This window comes from Podarcis pityusensis (assembly GCF_964106645.2).
Source record: "Podarcis pityusensis genome assembly, chromosome: 13".
Classification (NCBI taxonomy): Eukaryota; Metazoa; Chordata; class Lepidosauria; order Squamata; family Lacertidae; genus Podarcis; species Podarcis pityusensis.
The window spans coordinates 33,491,711-33,518,634 of NC_138038.1; the positions used below are offsets into that span (position 1 = coordinate 33,491,711).

Consider the following 26,924-nt stretch of genomic DNA (forward strand, 5'->3'; position numbering starts at 1 on the left):
GTCGTCCGCGACTGGACCTAACGGTCAGGGGTCCCTTTATCTTTACACATGAAACTACAGCTTAAAAATTGCTATACTTATCTCTCCTTAAATCTTTGCCTCTGTTCAGCTCGTGTATGGTTCTGCTCCAGTGATGAACGATAAAGCCCCAGGACTTTCTTTCTTCCAGATGACCCCTAAGGAAACTCTTCAGTATTCAGGGATGCTCTCTTTATTACTGCATTTCAGTTGGATATGGATTGGGGTCATTGTTATGGACACAGACAATGGAGAGAGATTTCTGCAAATAGCAGTTTCACTGTTCTCCCAGAATGGTATTTGTTTTGCCTTCATAGAAGTGCTCCCCTTTTCAATTTCTTTCACTGAATTTGATGATAAGTTAGAACATGGGTCAAAAATACACGCTAAAGCCATGAACAGCAAAGCTAATGTAATAGTGTTTTATGGAGAATCTAATGCTATGATGTATCTGAGATGGTTTCCATATCTGTCAAAAGAGGAACATGAGACAAATATATCAAGAGGGAAAGTGTGGATACTGACAGCCCAGATGGAGCTCACTTCATTGGCCTTTCAAAAGAATTGGGATACAGATATAATCTTTGGTGCTCTGTCATTCACAATTCACACCACTGACCTACCAGCGTTCAAGCCATTTGTTGAGAGCATCAGTCCTTCCAGGACAAAAGGAGACAGTTTTATCAGAGACTTCTGGCAGCAGGCTTTTGGCTGTGTATTCCCAAATACTGTTTTGGAGAGGGGAGATGGATATATTTGTACTGGTGATGAGAAACTGCAGAACCTTCCTGGAACGTTTTTTGAAGTGAGCATGACTGGTCACAGTTACAACATCTACAATGCTGTCTATGCTGTGGCCCATGCTTTGCATGCCATTGCCTTGTCTAGAGTGAAACACAGTGCAATAGTGGATGGAAGGGTTTTGAAGTTTCAGAATCTCCAGATGTGGCAGGTAGGGGCATGAACATCATCATATAACTTTGCATGGTATCTTAGGTCTTACAAAAGGCCTCCAGTGTAGAAACCTATTCCTCACATTCTTCCTGTGCTCACATTATCATCACTCTTTCTCTCCAAATCATATTAAAGCTATAGAAAAGTAAAAGTATAGGGTGTTTATAAACATGTGCAATTTATCAAGCACAAATACTTGGGGAGTTTTTTGGAGCTGCAAATGCAATAGCAACTTTGCTGCAGAGCTTGGCAATCCAAATGACATTTTGTAACTAGGCTAGGAGTAACCTTTCTGTAGCTGTGAGAAAAAGCTGTAAAAATTTATGGCATAACATGACTTTCTCAGATAGTTGGTGTTGGCTGCTGTCAAATTATTATAATTTATTATTTATTAAATTTGTATACTTTCCTGTACCTGTAGATCTCAGGGCAGTTCACAACATAGAATTACAATATAAAAAAAACCACAAAATACATTCCCACACAAAACATTTAAAAAGGCATCGGGTGTCAATCAACCAAAGGTCTGGTTGAAGAGGAATGTTTTTGCCGGGCACCTAAAGGTATATAAGCCAAACCTCCCTGGCAAGAGCATTCCACAAACAGGGAACCACTGCAGCAAAGGACCATTCTCATGTTGCCATCTTCTGGACCTCGCGTGGAGGAGGAACACAAAGAAGGGCCTCAGATGATGTTCTCAGGGTTCATGTGGGACGCAGGTGGTGCTGTGGTCTAAGGCACTGAGCCTCTTGGGCTTGCCGATCAGAAGGTTGGTGGTTTGAATCCCCGCGATGGAGTGAGCTCCCATTGCTCTGTCCCAGCTCCTGCCAACCTAGCAGTTTGAAAGCACGCCAAAAAGTACAAGTACATAAATAGTTGCAGCTCCGGTGGGAAGGTAAACGGCATTTCCATACACTGATCTGCTTTCAGTGTTGCACCAAATACGGCTCAGTCGTGCTGGCCACATGACCCGGAAAGCAAGATTAGTGCCACAACCCCATAGTCACCTTTGACTGGACTTAACCATCCAGGGGTCCTTTACCTTTACCTTTTTACCTATGGAGAGAAGTGTTGAGGTTTTGCGATCCTCAGAAATTAAATGCACTTTGAATTGGATCTGGAAACTAATTGGCAGCCAGTGCAATCAGGCCATATGCTCAAACCGTCTTGCTCCACTGAGCAACCTGGCCACTGATTTCTGCACTAGCTGAAATTTCTGAACCATCTTCAGGCTGTCTTTCCTCTTTGTGGTTTCTAAACTTACAGCATAAGCAGCCTAAATTCATGTAATTTTGTGGATTCACATAGAGATTCCTCCATCCCATTCCATGGCAGCATTCTGATGCCACAATTAGACCTTAATTTGCAAAATCCATCTCTAGACATTCTTAAATATCTATTTAAGATATTTGCCTTTTCTTTTCCAATCTAGCTCCATCAATTTTTGAGAAGTGTCTCATTTAACAACAGTGCTGGGAACAGGATTTCTTTTGACCATAATTTGGAATTATTAGCAGAATTTGATGTTATCAATTGGATAGTTTCCTCAAATCAAACCTTTCACAGAGTGAAAATTGGGACTGTGGATCCTGACAGACCTTCAGACCGAGTCCTGACCATAAATGAAGATGCCATCACATGGCACAAGTGGTTTAACCAGGTAGGATCTGACTGTTGGCAGCTCTGGAGATCTCCCATTTTTGAATAGTACTGCCTCTCTGCGTGGAAGTGCAAAGCAAATTTCTGTGAACAATTGTGAGCTCTCTTTTAACACTTATGTTAGAAACCAGCCTTCTATACTGCACAATAAATTTAAGCAAATTGGGTGTCACCCAATCAGTTTTCCAAAATCTGTCAAATATCCGAGAAGTGAATGTGGATAAAAATAACAGAATTATTATTATTATTATTATTAAAAAAGTTATAGAAAACAATGAACTTGTAAAGGAAAAAATAATATGATGCATTGGAGTATATTGAATATTATGTTAAACGGAAGGTTCTTAATCCTATTTGTAAAATACATTGTGTTTTAAATAAATATAATTTGAATTATGAAATACTGTTCATGGGCAGACAGGGGTAATTTATTCTTATGTTTACATTTATACCTTAATCAATATTACTTTTGTTATACAGTTTGGCATGAAAAAATAAACAGCAACAAAAATAAACAAATAATGTGTTATAAATATAGGCATAATACTACAAAATATACAAGCTTTGAATCGCAACTTGTAAGATTGAACCCATTCATACATGACTGAAATGCCTTCTTGCTATAGAGAGTCTTGGGGTGGGGGGACGGGGACTAAATATGTGCCAGTGTGGTGTAGTGGTTAAGAGCGGTAGTCTCATAATCTGGGGAACCGGGTTTGCGTCTCCGCTCCTCCACATGCAGCTGCTGGGTGACCTTGGGCCAGTCACACTTCTTTGAAGTCTCTCAGCCCCACTCACCTCACAGAGTGTTTGTTGTGGGGGAGGAAGGGAAAGGAGAATATTAGCCACTTTGAGCCTCCTTAAAGGGAGTGAAAGGCGGGATATCAAATGCAAACTCTTCTAATAATTTCATACTATGTATTCTCATTAGGCACAGCCTCTTTCTGTCTGTACAGAGAGTTGCCATCCTGGTTTTAGGAAGAAAGGGAGGGAGTCGGAGGCATCTTGCTGCTATGATTGCATCCCTTGCCCAGTAGGAGAAATTTCCAATCAGGAAGGTATGAAATATATTATTTAGGTTTATCAAAAGAATGGGTGTCATTCAAAGGAGTATGCTTATAACTGTGAATGCTTTAAGGTTACTTTTTTGTTCCTTGAGTGATAGGTTTTGTTAAATGGTTTGGTGAGCTGGATCTAAGAAGAAGCTTAGGGAGAATCTGGTCCATGTGGTATCATTTTGACCTGGTGATTGTAAAGAAATTAATTCAGTTAAAATTGCAATGCATTATTAGTAGTGCTGCTCTGCTGATATCTCACCAAAGAAATCACCATTCAAAGATGTTATTGAGGTACACCTCAAAATCGGGATTCTTAAATTAGTGTTGCTCCTTGGCTATAAACTACAAATTGTCTGTTTTTTGTTATGTTTTGTTTTAAAATAGAAAATCCCATAAATGGAGAAATTTGCAGCTATATTTTGCTTTAGCAGCTATCATTCATGTTTTGTGAATGGCACTGCAACAGGCTTTTACTTTGGTCTTTCTTTAAACTGTGCTTGGATGCTGCGGGGGATGAACAAAAGTTCCCCCTTTAATGATCATGGGTCTCCTGCCAGATTTAGGTTGGCACTGTAATCTCAGGCTGCTTAATACATCATTGTTTTTAGTACTAACAATGCTGCTTAATATCACTAAGGCTCTAAACCACATTTGAAAGTACTAGCACAGAACATATATGAATTTGTACAAACAGTTTTGACTTGATGAAAGAAACATTTTTATGCATCGTCTTGAAATGTTATGGCGTATTTGTAAAATAAAGATCTTGGCTTTTCTATTTCAGACATGAATGACTGCATTAAATGTGCTGATGAAAAGTATCCAAACAAAAATCAGGATTTATGTATTCCTAAGTCTGTAACCTATTTGTCATATGGGGAACTGTTAGGACTTGGCTTAACCTGTTTTGCTCTAGCCTTTTATTTCACCACTGCTCTGGTGCTAGGAATATTTATAAGACACCATGACACTCCCATCGTCAAAGCCAACAACCAGAACCTCACCTACACTCTCCTAATCTCTCTCCTGCTCTGCTTCCTTTGTGCACTGCTATTCATTGGGAAACCGTAGAAGATTATGTGTCTCCTCCGACAAACTGCTTTTAGCATCATCTTCTCCGTGGCTATTTCTTGTGTGTTGGCCAAAACTACCACAGTGGTCCTGGCTTTCTTAGCCACCAAACCTGGATCTAGGATGAGGAAATGGGTAGGGAAGAGGCTAGCCAACTCCATTGTGCTTTTCTGCTCTGTTATTCAAACTGGTATCTGTGCTTTGTGGTTGGCAACCTCTCCCCCCTTCCCAGATGTGGACATGCACTCAGTGACTAAAGAAGTTGTCTTGGAATGTAATGAAGGGTCTGTGACTATGTTTTACAGTGTCCTGAGCTACATGGGCTTCCTGGCAATTGCCAGCTTCACTGTGGCTTTCTTTGCCAGGAAACTACCTGATAGTTTCAATGAAGCCAAGTTCATCACTTTCAGCATGTTGGTGTTTTGCAGTGTGTGGTTATCCTTTGTTCCAGCTTATATGAGCTCTAAGGGCAAATACATGGTTGCTGTGGAGATCTTCGCTATCTTAGCCTCCAGCGCTGGATTGCTAGGCTGCATCTTTTTTCCAAAATGTTACATTATTCTGTTGAGGCCTGAGCTGAACAACAAGGAACATCTAATGAAGAGGAAAGGCAGAATAATTTGAATATAGATTTAAATATAGCACAGAAGTTGCTATGTGTATGTGCCTCCTATACATTGTGTCTACACTGCAGAATATTTCTAAGAGGTTTTTTCCTAAAATGTGACCTAGACAAATATTCACTCAAATTCCGTCAATTTCCTCTAATTAAAAAATTCCAATGGAAAAGTGATCCAAGAATCTTCCTAAATGGATACCACGTATCGAGTAAAGTACATTACATCAACATATATTCACTTACATACTATGCCCACCAAACCTTGTGGCAGGTTGGAAATGCCAAAAAGGAAAACCTAATCATACGAGGCAAATGACCACCACATAACCTGCAGCCACATCACTAGTATAAACAAAAAACTACCCTGTTAAGGGGATTAAATGTTTAGGAAGAAAAAGGCTGTGATGAACACCAAATTATAATATAATATTTATATGATCTTACCCAAATACCAGATGTTAGAAGTGTATTTTTATACTGTAAACCACTCTGTGATAGTCTGATGAAGGTATATAAATTTAATAAATATATAAAAGTAAGATTCACTCATTTTCTGTGTTTTCAAATTCAACCATTTTGCAAAATATTTTGCGAAATAAGTGTGTACAGGAGAATGAAAGCTATCCAAATGTTAACTTATTAGACCTTCAACTGTCAGGCAGTGTTCACATGTTCCATGTTCACAATCTGAGGACAGGTGGGGAGGATTATAGCCATTCACATCTGTAATCAATAAAGTTGCGGCCTATTTGAACCAAATTATAAGTTGCTGTCTTGGGAGCGACAGAGTCACAGGGCCTTGGCATGCAATTCTTAATACACTAAGTACAAGATATATGGAAATAAATCCCTTTTGTCAAAAGTGTATCAATTGTAGAAGGATAGCTTCTGTGGTTTCCCTGCAATGGGATGAAATGTATGAAAAAAATAAAATAAGGATTCACCAGCTACAGCCATCCCTGCATCTGGAAAGCTTGACTTTAGTTGTTCATGCTGTGGTGGCCTCCTGTCTCTTCTGCTGCAATGTGCTTATGTGGGACCTACCTTGAGGATGGTCCAGAGACCTCAACTTTTACAGAATGCATCTGCTAGGCTGGTAAGTGGGAAGCCTGATGGGATAATGTGTCACTGGTTCTGAAAGCAGTGCATTGGCAGCCAATGAGCTATTGGGCTTAATTCATGGTGTTAGTACTAGCATATAAAGTCCTAAATGGCCTGGGATCTAAGTACTTAAAAGTGTGCCTTCCCCAGTATCAACCATTTTGCACTTTTTAATCGGAAGGTACAACTTTCTCTCATGTTGAATTTCAGGAGGGGGGATCCTGTTTAATCTTTCCAAATCACATTGATTGAGCCTGGCATTTGTGATTCCTGTGAATCCTGTGTTATACCCTTACTTCATGCATATATTATAAAGAATGGATACAAGTTGAAATCAACTGTTCAAACATGAGCAGACCCTGTGGCTAGGAGTGGAAGCACAATATCCCTGACTCCTGCAGCTTAGAGTCAATTCAGCTGGATGCCATGGTCTGTGGTATCAAAAGTTCTTGAGTGAATTGGGAGAATCAACAGGGTTACACTTTCTAATAACTAAGAAGGGAAATGTTTAAGCATGTAGATAACAGGCCAATCCTCTACCAAAGCACTGTGTCCACATCCAGAGGCTTCATTATCTGAAAAATGATCCCCCACAAAATGATTAGATGTTGCTCCGGATATCTACACAGGACCTGTATCAAGAGCAGTTCAGTATGAACAAGAGCAGCTTTTACCCACAATATGCCTTGCCAATTTGTCAGAGCAGGCTCATGAGTTTTTGTTTTAATCACTGTTAAGATCCAGACACTCAAAGGAGAAGTATCAGTCCAGTTACTGTGCAGCCTCCCTCCCACCCCAGGGTCTCAGTGTTTTGCTGACAATGCTGGGAGCAATCATGTGGGATGCACTGGAAGTTTCCCAAGATGTGCTGGTGGGAGGTCAGAGGGCAATCTGACCATAAGGCTGCCATACGTCCAGATTTTCCTGGACATTACTGGAATTTCAAAGGTGGAAATGACGTTCAGGAGGATTTCCAGGAAGCAGAGGTCTGTCCTGGATCTTCAGCAAGCTCAACAATTTTGGGGTGTCCTGGCTTTTACTTTTTGAAATATGGGAGCCCTCCTTGACCATGACTCTTAATAGTTGCTACAGGGCCTGGTTACTGACCCCACATTTTTTCTGTTCCCTTTCCAGCCATCACCACCTTTTTGAAGCCAGTTGACACATTGGAATTTTTTTTAAAGTTCTGTGGGCACCATTCACAAAATGGCTGACATTGGTATATCACAAAATGGCCATATTGGGGACATCATATAATACAAAATAGTCATTGTGGGGAGGGGGAGAATAATGACTTCAATGTAGGAGAGGCTGAACTAATGCCAACAGGAAACATTGTTGTGGTTGTGGTGGTTGTTTTGAAAATAGTGTTGTCGTCTTTCTCATTTCAAACTTTTTTGCCCCTTCCTTTCCTAACTGAAAGAGAAAATCTGTGTCAAAAAAGAACTTTCCAGAGTATGAGACAAACAACTTTGTTCATTTGCACAGGGACTTTCCAATTTTAACTCAACAATTACATTTAATTTAACAATTGACTTCTCAATTAAAGGACAGTAATTAGTTCTGATAGTCATCCAAACCTCTGTGGAATTTGCATGGCCATTACCAAAATAAAGAGCAAAGACTGTGAAGGATGTCATAAATATACCCAATACAATTCAGAGCTGGGGAGAAGGACTGGGAACAGGGGGAGGTTCACAACTCTGATCTTGGATATTCCACGCTTCAGGCTTATCAGGAAAATGTAAAATGTTCAAATCATGAAGTTTTAACCACAGAAGCTGTAGTTATTGTGCTATAAAAGCGGGGAGACTTTATGTGCACAGGAAAGATTTATATTGTATTGAGGATGGTAGTTTTAGTGCTCTTGCTTCTGGCACTGTTTCCTCACATGGTATGCAAGGCTCGCACTGTTCAGTGCAGTATGGTTTATCCACACTCTCCACTTCACACATATCATCAGTCAGGAGACCTCATCATCGGTGGTGTGGCTTATCATGCTGGCATCGTCACCAGTTTACTACCTTTCGAAGAAGAACCTCTGCCTGTGCTGATGGAACCAATTGTGTAAGGTCTTAATAACTGTTTGCTTTTCTTGTCTTTTTCAGACACTGGGATAACTACAGCCTTGAAACATTGGTGTCTTGAGTTGAGTTGTAGGAAAAAGCTAAAGTGTTTAAGGCAAGGGTTGAGGGTCTGGTGAGAAAAGGTAGCTTTATAAAATAAGTTACAGTCATTGCACACACAGAATATAAAAGCATAAAAATAAAGAAAGCATAGAATAACAAAAAAAAAAAAAACCCCACCCCAATTCCATTTAGAAAAATGGCAATATCCTCCTGATCTTTAAACAGTATTCCTTTTACAATTCTGAATAAAAATATTGTAGGTTCTAGCCTCAGTCTTTCTACTAAGATAACATTAATAACTTGCTATCTTAGCTTCCAAAAGCCATTAACAGATTTACAGATTCATGTACAATAGATAAAATCTCACTCATCATATTTAAAATTATCATCAGGGGTTGATACCATATCTATCACCTTTAAACAATTTTCCTGCAGTAGAGAAGCTACAAGAAAGTTACTGAGCTTCCCCCATAAATAATCATTCCTAAGATTTTCTTTTAGTAAATTTGCTGCTTATTTTTCCAAATATGATAGGCTAATTTTGCTAATGCAATGCCTGGCGGTATATTTTGGAAACTGCTTTCTTTGGGTTATTAAACAAAATATTTTCAAACCATGATAACTCTTGATAAGTTGTCATTCTCCTCACCACCCTCCTAATTTAAAATGTATAATTTCTGAGTATTCAAATAGTAATGGTGCTCATTGACATGTTGAAAAGTTTTTTTGTGCTTTTATCCAGTCTCTTTGCATACTGTACACCATGATACATCTATTGGTCAAAATATGCTAATTGTCCATTGTTGAAATTTCAGTGTAAACACTGGTGTTGTTTATCTTTTTATAAATATATATACCTTATAAATGCTGTAATGCTTGCTTTTTGAAAAAAGTGGGTACAGAAGACCGTGACATTGCTTTTTTTTAAAGTGTGGAATAACTTTCTGAAACAGAATCTCACTTTCATTTCAGTGTAGTCTCTAAGCATTACCAACACATCCTGGCTTTGGCTTTTGCAGTAAAGGAGATCAATGAAAATCCTCAGATGTTACCCAATCTCACTCTGGGCTTCCACATCTATGACAGTTATAACAATGCAAGGAGGACTTATCATGCCACAATGCTGCTTCTATCAGCACTGGAGAGATTTATCCCTAACTACCTATGTGACAAGCAAAAAAATCTAATAGCAGTTGTTGGAGGACTGGATGCCCAAATTTCCATTCACGTGGCAACTCTCTTGAGTAACTATAAGGTTCCACAGGTAGGAATCTCTCTATCTGTAGGTGAGTGGGTGTAACATGGGGAGTTAACACATATATTCTTAGACATACTGCATTTCCTATTCTATGATTCAAAGACGTTAATGTGTGCCTTGCAAAAAAAGAGACAGACTTATTTTTTCCATGCATCTCAGAGCCAAACTTGAAAAACAAGAAGTTTAGTCCGATGTTGCTGATAGAGTTTTTATGATGCTATCAGTTCTGCTGTTTCTTTTGTTTTATTGTTTCGATTGTATTAAATTCAGGAGGTTAAAAGAGAGGTTAAACTGTAGAAGAAAATATTCTTCATAGTACATTCACCATTGAAGAAAAAATTAAGTGCAAATAGGACTACATAAAAACCATCAATGTATGGAAGGTGAACAGGTGAACAATGTATGCCAGGTGAACTCTGCATGTAATTTAAAGAAAATCAAGTGCTCAGAACTTGAGTAACTAATATCAAGGCAACAAGGAGAGTTCAAGGGAGGTAAGCATTCACTATTTATGTGGACATCCAGGTAGACACAATTAGGAGGAAACACAGTTAGCGGCAAGGGAAAGCTATGTGTAGTTGGACATGCACTCTGGATTGTAAGAATGCTGATTTCTAAAAAGCTTAAAGAACTACTAGGTGAGATCTCATGGTCAGAAATACTCAGAGAGAAGGGAGCCCAAGATGGATGGGAGTTTCTTAAAGGTGAAATGCGGAAGGCACAAATGCAGATGATTCCAACAAGAAAGAAATGGGGGAGGCACCTAGAAACCAATGTAGCTGCATAAGGAGCTTACAGATGAGCTGAGTTTTGTTTTTGGTTTGTTTTTTTTTAAATCCTCTTGTCCCCTTTAGCCCCCATACTCCACAAATAACTGTTCTAGGTTTAGGGAGCAGTGCTTTCCCTTGAGGTGAGCGGGAATCAACAAAATGTAATTCCCTATCTTGTTGACATGTGGCTTTCATCTGAAAAGGGAACAACCTACATGGATATGTTTTAAAACCTTCAATATACCTAAATGGATATGTTTTAAAACCTTCAATATACTATATATATCTGATTATTATTGCCTTCTTCATCTCTTCAGCTCATATATGGCTCTGTCCCATTGTTGAATGATAGAAACCTAGGACTTTCTTTCTACCAGATGGTACCCCATGAAGCCCTTCAGTACAAAGGGATTCTTTCTTTGCTTCTGCATTTCAGGTGGACATGGATTGGGGTCCTTGTAATGGATAATGAAAATGGTGAAAGATTTTTGCAAGCTGTTTTGCCAGTATTTAACCAGAGAGGTGTCTGCTTTGACTTTAAAATAAGAGTCCCTATGTTAACTTCTGGCTCTGAACTGGATGAAATGTTAGAAGATGGGACAAGGATACACAATATAATAATGAAAAGTACAACCAATGTAGTTGTGTTTTATGGTGAATCTAATTCCATGGTGTTTTTGAGATGGCTTCCCTATTATTCAAGAACTCCACCAAGCCTACCAAAGGGCTTAGTGTGGATATCAACAGCTGAAATGGAGCTCACTTCCTTGGGTTACCAAAAGAATTGGGAAACAGAAATATTCCATGGTGTCCTGTCCTTCACAATTCATTCCAGTTACGTCCCCAATTTCAAACCATTTCTTGAGAGCCGAAATCCTTCCATTACAAAAGAAGATGGTTTTATCAAGGACTTCTGGCAACAGACATTTAGTTGTGTATTCTCAGATCCAGATGTGGAAGATGTGGAAGGGGATATTTGCACTGGGGAGGAAAAACTGGAGAGCCTTCCAGCACCATTCTTTGAGATGGGAATGAATGGCCACAGCTACAGCATCTACAATGCTGTCTATGCTGTAGCCCATGCTTTACATGACAAGTCTTCATTTAGATTCAGAGCAAAGGAAGGCAAAGGAGGCCGGAAGTATCAGAATCAACAGTTTGGGCAGGTAATAGGCTCAAGTGACAGAGCATTGCAACTGTATAATCTATCTCTGAATTCCAAAGAGTTAGCACATTTATCATGAATATTTTCTCACTCAGAATGTTGTACCCAACATTCAATTTTGTTATGAAAGCCCCAGCTGTGTCCGCTTCTAAATTCTGGCCTTTTCCTTATTCAAACTAGATCCATCACTTTCTCAGAAGTGTGTCCTTTAACAACACTGGAGGAGACAAGATTTCTTTTGACCAAAATGGGGAGTTAGTGGCTGGATTTGATATAATCAACTGGATTGTTTCTTCAAACCAATCATTTCACAGAGTGAAAGTTGGGAGTGTAGATGCCAACCAAGTGTTCCGTATCAATGCGAATGCTATTACATGGTACGACTGGTTTAACCAGGTAGGCCCCAATTGTTAGCCATTTGAGTAGCATTGCCACTCATCTTCCAAGCCCCTGTACAGGGAAGCTAAGTGAACAGCAACACTTTGAAGTGTACCCCAACTCCCACTGAATTCTGGGAGACTCGGGTTATTCCTGCACACAATTTTGTCAATCGACCTCTCCCAGAGGGAAAATGATCAGCAACACTTTGAGGAGCACCCTGGTTCCCATCAATTTATGTGAGAGCCAGGACATGGTGGAGGGGCCAGAGGCAGCAATTCCTGTTTTGCCTCAGGTGGTAAAATAGGATGAGCTGCCTCTGACTCCATTCAGAGATGGAGTCTCTTGAAAAGAGGTATGACTTTAGTAACAAATGAAATGTTCACACAAAGGAAAGGATTCTAATCTCATCATTCTGAACATTATTTTTCTGCTCTCTCTTTTATGGATTAGTCCCAGCCTCTTTCATTATGTACTGAGAGGTGCCACCCAGGTTTTAGGAAGAAAGTGAAAGAGGGAAAGCCATTTTGCTGCTATGATTGCATCCCATGTCCAGAAGGGAAGATTTCAGATCAGGAGGGTAAGTATCTGATATATGAGATCACTTGAATCAGGGTATTAAAGACAGATCCAGTCAATAAAAATGACGGTGCCTTCTGTGTATCTATATAATGGGTAGTTCTACTGATATCTTAGCAGAGAAGAAAACTTTCAAAGGTAGTGTTTAGTATCACCTACACATTGAGGTTTCAAACACATTACCTGTTTGTTTGCTTTTTTTAAATTGAAGTTTGTGATTCCCCTCCCCCCCAACTTAGCTATTCTGGTTCATGCATTTGTGAAATGGACACTTCACTTTTGTAATGTAGCTTAAGGGGCCCTGCCTTCAAAGAATTTCACTTCCTTCAATGGATGTGAAATAAGGAGATCACTCTGTGATCATCCAGGACCACATTGTTTTCATCATTTTATTTTCTACATGTCTGTTTGTCTGTGTATTTACCGTATATATATTTAATTTACTTCTCCCTCCCCCACCTCATCTCCTCTCTTTCCCATGCCTGAACTTTTTCGTAACCCCTAGAGGGCTATGAAGAACAACCACCATTGACTTGTTGGTGTGGCTGGAAACCGTAAATGCTCAAAAATTAATGAAGGAAGAAGGGGAAAATAAACAGAATACAAGAACCAATAAAAATGTATCAGTTACCAAATATATGGTTCTTACATATTTTATGATCATGACCTAAGATTAGATCATATTGTGACCAGGTATTAACTGAAATAAATGTCACAATGTGGTATGAAGTGTCAAAAGATGCTCAGCGTAGCTTTAGAGCTACAAAAACACTGACATTGCTATAGCATATTAACATGGAATCTTATCTGTCAGGAAAGAGCAATTTCAGCATGTTGCTGAGACTAAGGCTACATGTTTTCTTTTATAGACATGAACGACTGTAATAAATGTTCAGATGAAGAATATCCAAACAAGAACCAGGACATGTGTATTCCCAAGGATATAAGCTTCTTGTCTTATGAAGAACCTTTGGGCATTAGCTTAGCTTGCTTTGCTCTTTCATTTTCTTTGATCACTGCTCTGGTTCTGGGAACATTTATGAAGCACCACAACACAGCCCTTGTCAAAGCCAACAACCGAGACCTCACCTACACTCTCCTCATCTCACTCCTACTCTGCTTTCTTTGTGCATTGCTATTTATTGGCCGACGTGACAAGACGACCTGTCTCCTTCGACAAACTGCTTTTGGCATCATCTTCTCAGTAGCTGTTTCCTGTGTGTTGGCAAAAACCATCACAGTAGTTCTAGCTTTCATGGCTACTAAACCAGGATCCAGGATGAGGATGTGGGTGGGAAAGAGACTGACCAATTCCGTTGTTATTTCCTGTTTTCTTATTCAAGCAGGCATCTGTATTGTGTGGCTGGGATCCTCACCCCCCTTCCCAGATGTTGATATGCACTCAATGGCTAAGGAAGTTGTTCTAGAGTGTAATGAGGGATCTGTGACTATGTTTTACTGTGTTCTGTGTTACATGGGCTTCCTGGCTCTTGTCAGCTTCACTGTGGCGTTCTTTGCCAGGAAGTTACCTGACAGTTTCAATGAAGCAAAATTCATCACTTTCAGTATGCTGGTCTTTTGCAGTGTCTGGGTATCTTTTGTTCCAACCTACCTCAGCACAAAGGGAAAACACATGGTAGCTGTGGAGATCTTCTCTATCTTAGCCTCTGGTACTGGTCTTCTGACTTGCATCTTTGCTCCCAAATGCTACATTATTTTGTTGCGACCAGAGTTGAACAACAAGGAACATCTAATAAGAAATAGGGCCTGAAGAATTTGCATCTCTTCATCATACTTTTTAGTTTTTAATTCTATAGTTGCTCTATGTAGATTTTCCAACAGACTTCCACATTCTTCTAATATGAAATTTTAATTTGGGAAACTGAATTAAGATTTGTAAGGGGGAGAGATTGTGTCTGTATCCCATCCCTCCATTGTACTGTCTTTTTTTGCTTTTCAGCAATTTTTGCTGCTGCCACCTGCCCCACCCCCAGCAAGGTGCTTTTTGAATGTTAAGAAGTCAGCTGAAAACAATCTCACTCTCAAAGTGTCCTGAATCATGTTGTCTCCAAACTTTTGATGGTGGTGTGTAATGCTTGTCACGTTGTTAAAAGCAATCCTCTATACTTTCCAGAGAATGTTAATATGTAGCTAAAGTGTGAGAGAAAACCTTTCTTTAGAATATAACAAACAACCATTCCTTTTTTTCTGGGGGTACTCATGGGTTATGAGCTACCGGCACATGTTTTTCTAAGAAGAAAAGTGCTGCAAATGTTTCTTAATTCCAAAAGGACTCCAAATCCTTTGCTTAAGAATTGCCTTTGATGTAATAATTAACTACACAATTACCTAGTCAGAAGGACAGTAATTAGTTACTATGTGCAACCAAACCCTTGTGGAGTTTCAGTTGCCACTAGGAAAACAAAGAACAAAGACTGTGAAGGTCATCCTAAATATCCCAGTACCAGTCAGAGATAAAGAGAGGGATTGGGAACAGGCAAAAGCCTACAGTGGTGATCTTTGTTATTCCAGGCTTCAGACCTCTCAGGGAAATGCAAAATGTTCAACGTGGCCAGTTTTAATGGCAGAGGTTTAATGCTTCTACTGTAAAAGAAAATATAGGTTTTTATATATAGAGGGAAGATTTGCTCTTGTACCAAGGATGGCGATTTTAATCATTTTCCTGCTGGTCCTGTTTCCTTGCATGACATGCAAGGCACATATTGTTCAATGTAATATCTATTATCCACAGCCTCCTCTTCACACATTTCACCATCCAGGAGATGTCATCATTGGTGGAGTTGCTTATCATGCTGGATTCATCATCAGTGAAATACACTTCATGGAAGAACCCCGGCAAAAACTGGGAGAACAATTTGTGTATGGCCTTACTGACTGTTTACTTTTCCTCCTATGTATTTTATTCACTTATTTTATTTAACAAACTATTGTCACAGGGTGAATGGGTGCTATTGCTGCAGCCTTAGAAATCTGGCTGCTTGGCTTGGGCTGTAGGGAAAACATCACTGCACTTCCTGAAGCAGTAGGCAATATTGTGCCCATGAGATGTTGTTGAACTGAACTAGAAGTTCAGGATGTCCAATGGGCAGGTATTAGGGAGTTGTGGTACAAAAAGCATTTGGAGGAGGGCAGCACATTGGCTACCCCCGAGTTAGTGGGCGGGTATATTATATATACCTACAGACGTATTACAATATATGAGTATGTGTGTTGGTGTATGTATATACAGTCATACCTCTGTTTACATATCCCTTTGGATATGTAATCTTTGGGTTACAGCCATGGCAAACCTGGAAGTGTATGCTTCTGGGTTCTACCGTGTGTGCAGAAGTGCTCAATCACGCTGCGCATGTGCGCAGAGTGCACCTCTATTTATGTAGTTTTCGGGGTGCGAACAGACCCCCAGAACAAATTAAGTTTGTATCCGGAGGGTCCACTGTACATCTGTATTTGCCATTGATAGATAAGGCACATTTCCCTCCATAGTTACTCTCTTCTCTACTTGTGTCTTCCTATTCATCTCCACTCTTACCTCAGATGGCTGGCTTTCCTTCTTTTAATCAATTTTCTTCCTTCCTTAATAAAATTGGACTTCTCAAAAAGTTTGCTTGAGGCTTGTTTAGTCCTTTTTACTCTATAGGTTTTTTATTTAAAACTTCTTTTGTCCCTATTAAGGAGACTTGCATGCTAATACAAAACTAATGGAGCAATCCTATGTGCAAGAAGCTGGTGTAAAGCAAACTGGTATAAATTAAAGCAGCATAAAGTTACATCAGATCCAAACCTAATGCAGCAGAAAAGCAGCTACTAATGCCCTACCTAAGCCTGGGAGAGGGAAAACAAAGAATTTAAAAATGGTATTCTATGCCAGGTTGCCAGGTAATGTGACTAAGCAGAACATGCTTATGATCCAGTTTAATGCCCTCCCTCTGTGGTCCCATGCCGCCATGCTCCCAGTATGTCCACGTTTCAGATTTAAACTGTTCAGGCAGCTCAAACTCAGGTGGCTCAATATGGGCATCTTGAAACCCTATAAAGAACAACCCTGCAAAGAAAAGCCAGTAAATAAAATTTCAAGGGAAAAGAAAGCATTATGTTCACCAGCATGTTTATCAGAGATTTCTTAAGCCCATGGTGAATATTCTCCCCTTGCCTCTATTCGGCTATGCTTTTAGTTTTATTTTGTATTTTCAAAAAAAGAAAAAGCTAACGATGAAATATTATAGAGTGTGTGATCTTCTAAATGTGACCACTCCTATACTTCAGCCTTTATATTTATGTAGGCCAACATAGAAACATTATATATAAATATTGTAATGGTTAATTATTGATAAAGGAGACCCAGAACACAGCAGCAATAACTAAACTAAGTTTGGAATAACATTCTGATACAGAATCTCACTCTTATTCCAGCACAGTCAGTAAGCATTACCAGCATATCCTGGCTTTGGCATTTGCAGTAAAAGAGATCAATGAAAACCCTCAGATTTTACCCAATCTCACAGTGGGCTTCCATATCTATGACAGCTATAACAATGCAAGGAAGACTTATGATGCCACAATGAGACTTCTATCATCATTGGAAAGAGTCATCCCTAACTACCTATGTGACAGCCAGAAAAATCTAATAGCAGTTGTTGGAGGACTGGATGTCCAAATTTCCATTAATGTGGGAACTCTCTTGAATAACTATAAAATTCCACAGGTAGGACAGCTCTGCCTGCTTGTGTGTGTGTGTGTGTGTGTGTTGGGAATTTAACACTCATATTCTTAGTCCCACCATTTTTCCTATTCTATTGAGACATTACCTTGGTTTGCAAACAGTCTGGTTTGCATACATTTTGGATTACAAACATGTCAAACCCGGAAGTGCGTGTCCTGGTTTGCAAACTTTTTTTGGATTACAACCCTTTGGGGGGGGGGATTACGAACAAATTTTTTTGGGAGGCCCCATTGGCAGAAGCGCGCCTTGGGTTACAGCCTGTTTTGGTTTACAAACGGACCTCCAGAACAGATTATGGTTGTAGACCAAGGTACCACTGTACTGGGCACCTTGAAAGCAATGAATCAAGCTTCATATTTTTAGAAATCACACTTCCAAACTGGAAAAATGAGATTCTAATCTGCTGTTGATCATACCATTTTTTAATGTTCTGAGTACTGCTGCTTCTTTTGTTTTATTGGTAGGATTATATTTAATTAAAGATGAGTTAACTGATGAGATGAAAAAACAAAAGAAAATACACATTATGATTCATTCATAATTCAGAAAAAGTGTAAATACAGTTCAGAACTATATAAAAATTGCCTATATAAAAAGGGACCCCACGCTGCCAAGTGAATGCTGAATAAAATTTGAAGCAAAGCTATAGTGCTCTGAACTTTGGCAACTGATATCCAAGCAACAGGGAAAGTTTAAATGGGATAAAGGAGATATTGCATGTGTACACCCAGATATGGGCAAGAGGAAGATTGGCCTCTCCTGAAACCTGGGATAATTCTTTTGTGCACCTATAGCATGTTATGTAGAAATACAGAATATAGGAATTATAGTAAAACATCAAGAACCTTAACTGTCCTGATTATGATTATTTTTTACAAACTCTTCTATGAAAATATATTTATTTTTTTTTGGCAAGAGAATTGCTGTCGGTGAGTGGTAGAGCATCCACTTTGCATGAAGAAGACTCCAAGTTCAATCCCCAGCATTTCCTAGTAGGAGTGTCTGAAATTCTGCAAAGCCACTGCTGTCCTGGAGATAGATGGGCAGATGGTCTGAGTTGGTATGAGGCAGCTACTTAAATTCCAATATAGCTGGAGTTATGATTTCTCATGTAGACTGTACAAAACCTTTGACAGAAGTTAGCTCCCAAATACAAACTCATTACTGCAAAATATTTTGAAAACCTTGCTCTCAGAAAGATGTGATTTAGCAATGGAAGAATGAAAAATAATAACAGTACAGTGGTACCTTGGCTTTCGAATGGCTTGGCTCCCGAACAAATTGGCTCCCGAACGCCGCAAACCCGGAAGTAAGTGTTCCGGCTTGCAAACATTTTTTGAAAGCCGAACATCTGATGTGGCTTCCGATTGAGCGCAGGAAGCTCTTGCAGCCAATCAGAAGCCACGCCTTGGTTTTTTAACAGCTCCAGGAATCGAACGGACTCCTGGAATGGATTAAGTTTGACAACCAAGGCATCACTGTACACGAAGTACCTAGTACAATCAATGTCCTTAAGTCAATCTATTCACTTTCAGTCACCACTCCCTATCTGGAGAATGAGAATAATAAAAGTCCTCCTACGTTTTACTTGTAAAGCTTGCTAATCTGATTATGGGGGGGGGGGGATTGGATCCCTTCCAATCGGGATTCAGGCCTCACCATGGGACTGAAACTGCCTTGGTCGCGCTGGTTGATGATCTCCGGCGGGCTAGGGACAAAGGTTGAGAGCTGTTTCCTAGTTCTGCTGGATCTCTCAGCGGCCTTTGACACCATCGACCATAACATCCTTCTGGACCGTCTAGAGGGGCTGGGAGCTGGGGGCACTGTCATACAGTGGTTCCGCTCCTTCCTCCTGGGCCGTGTCCAGAAACTGGTGGTGGGGGATGAGTGTTCAGACCCCTGGGCTCTCACTTGTGGGGTGCCTCAGGGTTCTGTCCTCTCCCCCATGCTTTTTAATATCTATATGAAGCCGCTGGGAGAGATCATCAAGGGGTTTGGGCTGGGTGTTCATCAGTATGCAGATGACACCCAGCTCTACCTCTCCTTTAAATCAGAACCAGTGAAGGCGGTGAAGGTCCTGTGTGAGTGCCTGGAGGCGGTTGGAGGATGGATGGCGGCTAACAGATTGAGGTTGAATCCTGACAAAACAGAAGTACTATTTTTGGGGGACAGGGAGCGGGTTGGTGTGGGGGATTCCCTGGTCTTGAATGGGGTAACTGTGCCCCTGAAGGACCAGGTGCGCAGCCTGGGAGTCATTTTGGACTCAGAGCTGTCCATGGAGGCGCAGGTTAACTCTGCGTCCAGGGCAGCTGTCTACCAGCTCCACCTGGTACGCAGGCTAAGACCCTACCTGCCTGCAAACTGTCTCGCCAGAGTGGTGCATGCTCTAGTTATCTCACGCTTGGACTACTGCAACGCGCTCTACGTGGGGCTACCTTTGAAGGTGACCCGGAAACTGCAATTAATCCAGAATTTTGGCAGCTAGACTGGTGACTAGGAGTGGCCGCCGGGACCACATAACACCGGTTCTGAGAGATCTGCATTGGCTCCCAGTACGTTTCCGAGCATGATTCAAAGTGTTGGTGCTGACCTTTAAAGCCCTAAACGGCCTCGGTCCTGTATACCTGAAGGAGCGTCTCCACCCCCATTGTTCAGCCCGGACACTGAGATCCAGCGCCGAGGGCCTTCTGGCGATTCCCTCATTGCGAGAAGTGAGGCTACAGGGAACCAGACAGAGGGCCTTCTCGGTAGTGGCGCCCGCCCTGTGGAACACCCTCCCATCAGATGTCAAAGAGATAAATAATTACCTGACATTCAGAAGACATCTTAAGGCAGCCCTGTTCAGGGAAGTTTTTAATATGTAATGCTGTACTGTTTTTAACACTGATTGGGAGCCGCCCAGAGTGGCTGGGGAAATTCAGCCAGATGGGCGGGGTATAAATAATAAATTATTATTATTATTATTATTATTATTATTAGGGTTCCAATTGTACCACCCTGTATTAACAAAAAGCATACATCAGTGGAACATGTAGAGGGTCCATTTTTTGCTATTCCTCTTGCCCCCTGTAGCCCCCACACACCACAGAGTCCTTCTCTGGAACATTACTCAGTGCTCTCAAAAAAGATTTAAGGAGTGGTGGTTGCTTGGGGGAGGGAGGAGGGAAATAGCCAAAATTGATTCCCTGTTTTGCTGACAGAAAAAGGGAACAGTACTAGATTCCAAAAGGGGAACAACACTAGATTCTAACCTACCTTAATTGTTTGGAAACCTTTAAGATGCAACATACATTCTATTTTTACTATCTTTTTTCTTCTCCCCCAATCTCTCTCCAGCTCATATATGGCTCTGGCCCATTGGTGAATGATAGAAACCTCGGACTTTCTTTCTACCAGATGGTACCCCATGAAGCCCTTCAGTACAAAGGGATTCTCTCTTTGCTTCTTCATTTCAGATGGATATGGATTGGGTTCCTTGTAATAGATAATGATAGTGGTGAAAGATTGTTACAAACTGTTTTGCCAATGTTTTCCCAGAGAGGTGTCTGTTTTAACTTCATAAAAAGAGTCCCTTTGATAAGATCTGTCTCTAAACTGAACAAAATGCTTGAAGATGGGTCAGAAATACATAATGCAGTAATGAGCAGTACAACCAATGTAGTTGTGTTTTATGGTGAATCAAATTCCATGGTGTTTTTAAGATGGATTCCATATTTTGCAGAATATCCACCAAAGCTACCCAAAAGTATAGTGTGGATAACAACAGCCCAAATGGAACTCACTTCACAATTTTATCAAAGGGACTGGGAAACAGAAATATTCCATGGTGTCCTCTCCTTCACAATTCACTCTAATGATGTACCAAATTTCAAACAATTTATTAAGAGTCGAAATCCTTTCAGAACAAAAGAAGATGGTTTTATCAGGGACTTCTGGCAACAAGCCTTTGGCTGTGTATTCCCAAACACTAATGTGGTAGATGTGGAGGGGAATATATGCACCGGGGAGGAGAAACTGGAGAGCCTTCCAGCACCATTCTTTGAGATGGGCATGAATGGCCACAGCTACAGCATCTACAATGCTCTATATGCTGTAGTCTATGCTTTGCAAGATATGTCCTTACAAGCAATGGAGGACAGAAGAGGACAGAAGTATAAGTTGTGGCAGGTAATAGGCTCATTATTGTCAGATGGCAGAGCACTACAACTCTGCTACAATAGACCCAAATATATGAAATAAAACTGTCTCCCCAAACTCTGACCATCCTCATATTTTCAACTCCCCTTCATTTCCCATCCCAGACCACCAGCCTTCTCTCATTTTGAGCACATTAACAGTATGCATTTTTATTATGTTCCTGATTTATGTAGGCTATCTTTAAGCATTCTTTAGGTTATTGAAATGGTATGCAGTTATCACTTTAGGAACTCTTCTTCTTATCCTTCCTTATCTTCTTGAGTGGTCTCCATCTGACTGCTTGATCCTTTTAATCAGCCAGGTCCAGCCAATGGACAGTGTCCTCCAGATATTGTTAAACTACAGTTCCCATCAACCCAGACTATTGTTCATGCTGTTTAGGGCTGACATCTTTTCTAATAAAAAGACATCTGTTGAGTTCCACATTGGCTAGTTCTGTTCTATATTGTGCATTATGGTTGCCATCTGATTAAGACTTTAATGCATCTGACTAATTTATGATCCCAAGGACAACCTTTCTGGGAGTGGATATACATGAGCATGCATGCCTATGAAATCACTTTTCTAAAAAACAAAACAAACAAAAACCACATTATGTGGTGTAAGAAGTAGGCTTTTTCACACTGTGTAAACCCAAAGTACAAGCATGTTGAGTTTGGGTGGTGGTGGAGTGGAGGGCAGCACCTGAGAGATGTGGGGAGCCAGAATGCTAGCTTCCCAGTAGGTGTGTCACTGGCAAATGGGGGCGAGCTACTACTGCCAACGAAACACAAATGAGGGGTATTTTAACTACCACCTCTGCTTTTCCTTTATGGTCCAAGAACTTTCTATATGAAAGTGAATAAAAATATTTTATCAGCCTTTGTACTGGTATGAAAATATTTTGTTTGTATATTGAATTTTGGAAATCACTTTGAAATCTCTAGGAATTGCAGCTAATAATTTCTCCTGTCCCTGAATCACACAGCACATCTGTAATGAATACAACGCCATAAACAATATCAGACCTTAATACAGAAGATCCAACTGCAGACTTTTCTTAACTTTTGCCTTTTCCTTTCTTATTGAGCTCCATCACTTTCTCAGAAGTGTCTCCTTTAACAACAGTGGTGGGGACAAGATTTCCTTTGACCAGAATGGGATGTTAAAGGCTGGATTTGATGTGATCAACTGGATTGTTTCCCCAAACCAATCATTTCATAGAGTGAAGGTTGGGAATGTTGATCCCAACCAATGGTTGACCATCAATGGGGATGCCATAACATGGCCCAACCATTTTAACCAGGTAAGCCTCAGTGGTCACTGTCTATCTGTCTTGATATCAGAAATCAATTTCATTAGACAATGAGGATGTCCAATAAATACAACATAAAAAAATTGTAAGAAGCACAATAAATGGATTGAAAAAATAGGATTTTTTTGGTTGCTGTATTCTTGTCTATACAGTGGTACATCAGGTTAAGAACCTAATTCATTCTGGAGGTCCTTTCTTAACCTGAAACTGTTCTTAACCTGAGGTACCACTTTAGCTAATAGGGCCTCCCGCTGCCGCAGTGCCGCCAGAGCACGATTTCTGTTCTCATCCTGAAGCAAAGATCTTAACCCGAGGTACTATTTCTGGGTTAGCGGAGTCTGTAACCTGAAGCGTCTGTAACCTGAAGCGTCTGTAACCCGAGGTAGGAAGTACAATTAATTATATTGACACTAGTTTAAGTATACATGAAATCACAATCAATGTCATTTAACATTCAACCAAGCTCCATTCATTCAAGTAGATGGTTTCTTAAAAGTCGTAGCATTGATCATACCTTACTGGATGGAGGTGTTACTTAGGAAAATAAGAAAAATTTCCCCATATATACTAATCTCATTATTCTCAATTATATCTCACTTGTGGATTAGTCCCGGCCTGTTTCTTTATGTACTGAGCAATGCCATCCTGGCTCTAGGAAGAAAGTGAAAGAGGGAAGGTCATTTTGCTGCTATGATTGTATCCCATGCTCAGAAGGAGAGATTTCAGTCCAGGAGGGTAAGAATTATACATATACCATACAGAGCAAAGGCTGAAAATCAGAGGAGTGAGTGATATCAGAATTAATTTTTTTGCATGTTTGAAATGTGATACAAACATTTCTCTGTCTTGGGAGACAATAGAGGAGTGTGCCTTTGGGAGTGGAGTCAAACTGTTGGAAGGTTACAGTGTCTGCTGTGACTGTAGCGACCAATATGGAAGAGACATGTTTTGTTGCAGCTGGGGCAGCTGAAGGCATCCAGTTGTGCTGCTGCAAATGACCATTGTGTGCTCCTCCCAGCAGTCCTTCCTCCATTGGTTACTGCTATGGATGGGCAATCTGACTGCTGGTTTCCAGGCACTGCAGTTGTCTGAAAGGGATACAACATATATTATAATATGAATATCAGACCATGTTTTTTAAAGCCATTAAATTACAGGATTTCTGTTCAATATGTTTATTTTTTTTTTTCAAAATCAGACTCCGCCCCCCCAGACATGAATGACTGTAAAAAATGCCCAGAAGAAGGCTAACAAAACAATAATCACAATATGTGTATTCCAAAGAAAATAAGATTTTTGTCCTATGAGGAAATTCTGGGCATCAGTTTAGCCTTAACTCCTAGCCTTATTTTGCTTACAGATTATTCTAACACACAATGTTAGTTAAAACTCCAAACACCACTTAATAGGGATTCACCAGACAAGACAGAAAACTTTCTTAATCAAACATCTTTAAAGATTAAACAATAGCCATTAAAACATAATTCAGGTAGACATGATTTCTACAGAATATATGTTCACTTTCTCTGATTAAGACCACGTATTTTCATTTTCAGACATGAACGAGTGTAATATATGCTCAGAAGAAAAAAATCCAAATAATAATCAGGATATGTGTATTCCCAAGGAAACAACCTTTTTGTCCTATGAGGAACCTCTGGGCATCAGTTTAGCCTGCTTTGCTTTTGCTTTTTCTGTGATCATGGTTCTGGTCCTGGGAACATTTTTGAAGCACCACCACACACCCATTGTCAAAGCAAACAACAAAGACCTCACTTATATGCTGCTAATTTCTCTCCTGCTCTGCTTCCTGTCTGCATTGCTATTCATTGGAAAACCTGGAATTGTGGCATGCCTTCTCCGACAGACGGCTTTTGGCATTATCTTCTCAGTGGCTGTTTCTTGTGTGCTAGCAAAAACCATGACAGTGGTTTTGGCTTTCATGGCCACCAAGCCAGGATCCAGGATGAGGAAGTGGGTGGGGAAGAGACTGGCTATTGCCATTGTGGTGTCTTGTTCCTTTATTCAAGCAGCCATCTGTATTCTGTGGCTGGCATCTTCACCACCATTTCCAGATGTCGACTTGCACTCAGTCCCTAAAGAAATTGTACTGGAATGTAATGAGGGCTCCGTGACTATGTTTTGCTCTGTCTTGAGCTACATGGGATTCCTGGCTCTTGTCAGCTTCACTGTAGCTTTCTTTGCCAGGAAGTTACCTGACAGTTTCAATGAAGCGAAGTTCATCACTTTCAGTATGCTGGTCTTTTGCAGTGTTTGGGTATCTTTTGTTCCAACCTATCTCAGTACCAAGGGAAAATACATGGTTGCTGTGGAGATCTTTTCTATCTTAGCATCTGGTGCTGGTCTGCTGGGTTGCATCTTTGCCCCCAAATGCTACATTATTGTGTTGCGGCCTCAGTTGAACGAAAGGGAACATCTAATAAGAAATAAGACCTGAAGAATTTGAGTGCATAGCATGCATGTATGAAGAGTGATCAACAGACAAGGGGTTAAAATTGGCTTGTTCTGTTCTGTTATCTTCTTTTCTTCATTGTTTTGCATGCTCCTGTGTTGAATAAAATTGTTTAATTGTACACTGATATGGAAAATAAATCTGTAATGTGTCTGTATTTAGGTTGTGAAGCATAGCATGGAAACTTCTATTGAAGCTAAACAAGAGCTGAGAGAAGAGTTTAGCCGTTAATGATTAAGTGGGGCTAAATCTCATCTGGGTCCATCACAAGGTGTTTAGCTTAGAATCACATGAAATCTCTAGTGTTACAAGTCCATTTGCTTATCGCTTTCCAAGAAAAGAACCTCAGGCTAATGGAGACTGGAACGGAGGAAAGACAAAGCTTGGAATTTTAGCACTTGAAGATATATATATTGGAATCCAAGTGTGCTACGCTTGGACAAGTATAAGACATTATTCAACTATCTGAATGTAACTTTATTTGTTTCAAGTTGCTTCAGAGTAAACTTCTGCAGTAAATCTTTTGAACCATATTTTTGCACTGAAGAATTTTTATTTCAAAGAGTCAGTTTTTATTCACATTATTTGGCTCCATATGTGCACTGTTAATGGCCTCAATAGCCCGGGTTCTGAGATCTTTGGGGGAAGTCCTTTTCATGTTCTTGCCACCCTCATAGGTTCACTTGGTAGCGAAGCAGGAGAGGGCCTTCTCAGTGGCTACATACAGACTTGGGAACTTCCTCCAAAGAGAATTTCTCTCTCTCGGTTGTCCTTCCTTCAGCAGGTGACAGCAGGTGTCAGCAGGTGACAGCAGGCAGAATACATATGGAGTCTGTCAGTGCCTATAGCTTGATGCATCACAGATCAATCTTACTAAGCGTCTCACAGTTGGCGTTCAAACTCATAACTCTCTGGTAAAAGGGGTTCTTTGAGGCAGTTAATGCTTCTCAAGTGCCCCCCCCCCAATATCCTGACCAACATCCTCTTGTTTAATGTGGATTTATGAGGGAACATTTATTGAGACCACTCATAGTGCAATAAGAAGGAGATGCAGGCATAAGGTATCCATGAATAAAGGTAAAGGTAAAGGTACCCCTTCCCGTACGGGCCAGTCGTGTCTGACTCTAGGGTTGTGCGCCCATCTCACTTAAGAGGCCGGGGGCCAGCGCTGTCTGGAGACACTTCTGGGTCACGTGGCCAGCGTGACGAAGCTGCTCTGGTGAGCCTGCACCAGCACAGCACACGGAAACACCGTTTACCTTCCCGCTATACAGCGGTACCTATTTATCTACTTGCACTTAAGAGTGCTTTTGAACTGCTAGGTGGGCAGGAGCTGGGGCCGAACGACGGGAGCTCACCCCGCCGCGGGGATTCGAACCGCCGACCATACAATCCTAGGCGCTGAGGTTTTACCCACAGCGCCACCCGCATCCCTGAATACCTTGTTGCTAACCCCT

The 26,924-nt window shown here is 40.6% G+C and overlaps 1 protein-coding gene across 1 annotated transcript in view; it reads left to right on the forward strand.

Moving 5' to 3' along the window:
- The window catches only part of LOC308460868 (uncharacterized protein), a 30,208-nt gene extending 3,595 nt beyond the window's left edge, over positions 1 to 26,613 (forward strand). The window contains exons 3-18 of the mRNA XM_080977402.1: positions 110 to 970; positions 2,405 to 2,632; positions 3,563 to 3,689; positions 8,589 to 8,679; positions 9,582 to 9,873; positions 10,722 to 10,777; positions 11,074 to 11,803; positions 11,983 to 12,198; positions 12,634 to 12,760; positions 13,629 to 14,524; positions 15,512 to 15,639; positions 17,194 to 17,485; positions 21,041 to 21,670; positions 22,770 to 22,985; positions 23,603 to 23,729; positions 24,551 to 26,613. Coding sequence (XP_080833528.1) covers positions 110 to 970; positions 2,405 to 2,632; positions 3,563 to 3,689; positions 8,589 to 8,679; positions 9,582 to 9,873; positions 10,722 to 10,777; positions 11,074 to 11,803; positions 11,983 to 12,198; positions 12,634 to 12,760; positions 13,629 to 14,524; positions 15,512 to 15,639; positions 17,194 to 17,485; positions 21,041 to 21,670; positions 22,770 to 22,985; positions 23,603 to 23,729; positions 24,551 to 25,452 — 5,919 coding nt within the window. The 3' untranslated portion in view covers positions 25,453 to 26,613. The remainder of the gene's footprint in view (positions 1 to 109; positions 971 to 2,404; positions 2,633 to 3,562; positions 3,690 to 8,588; positions 8,680 to 9,581; positions 9,874 to 10,721; positions 10,778 to 11,073; positions 11,804 to 11,982; positions 12,199 to 12,633; positions 12,761 to 13,628; positions 14,525 to 15,511; positions 15,640 to 17,193; positions 17,486 to 21,040; positions 21,671 to 22,769; positions 22,986 to 23,602; positions 23,730 to 24,550) is intronic.
- Positions 26,614 to 26,924: the final 311 nt, after the last annotated feature.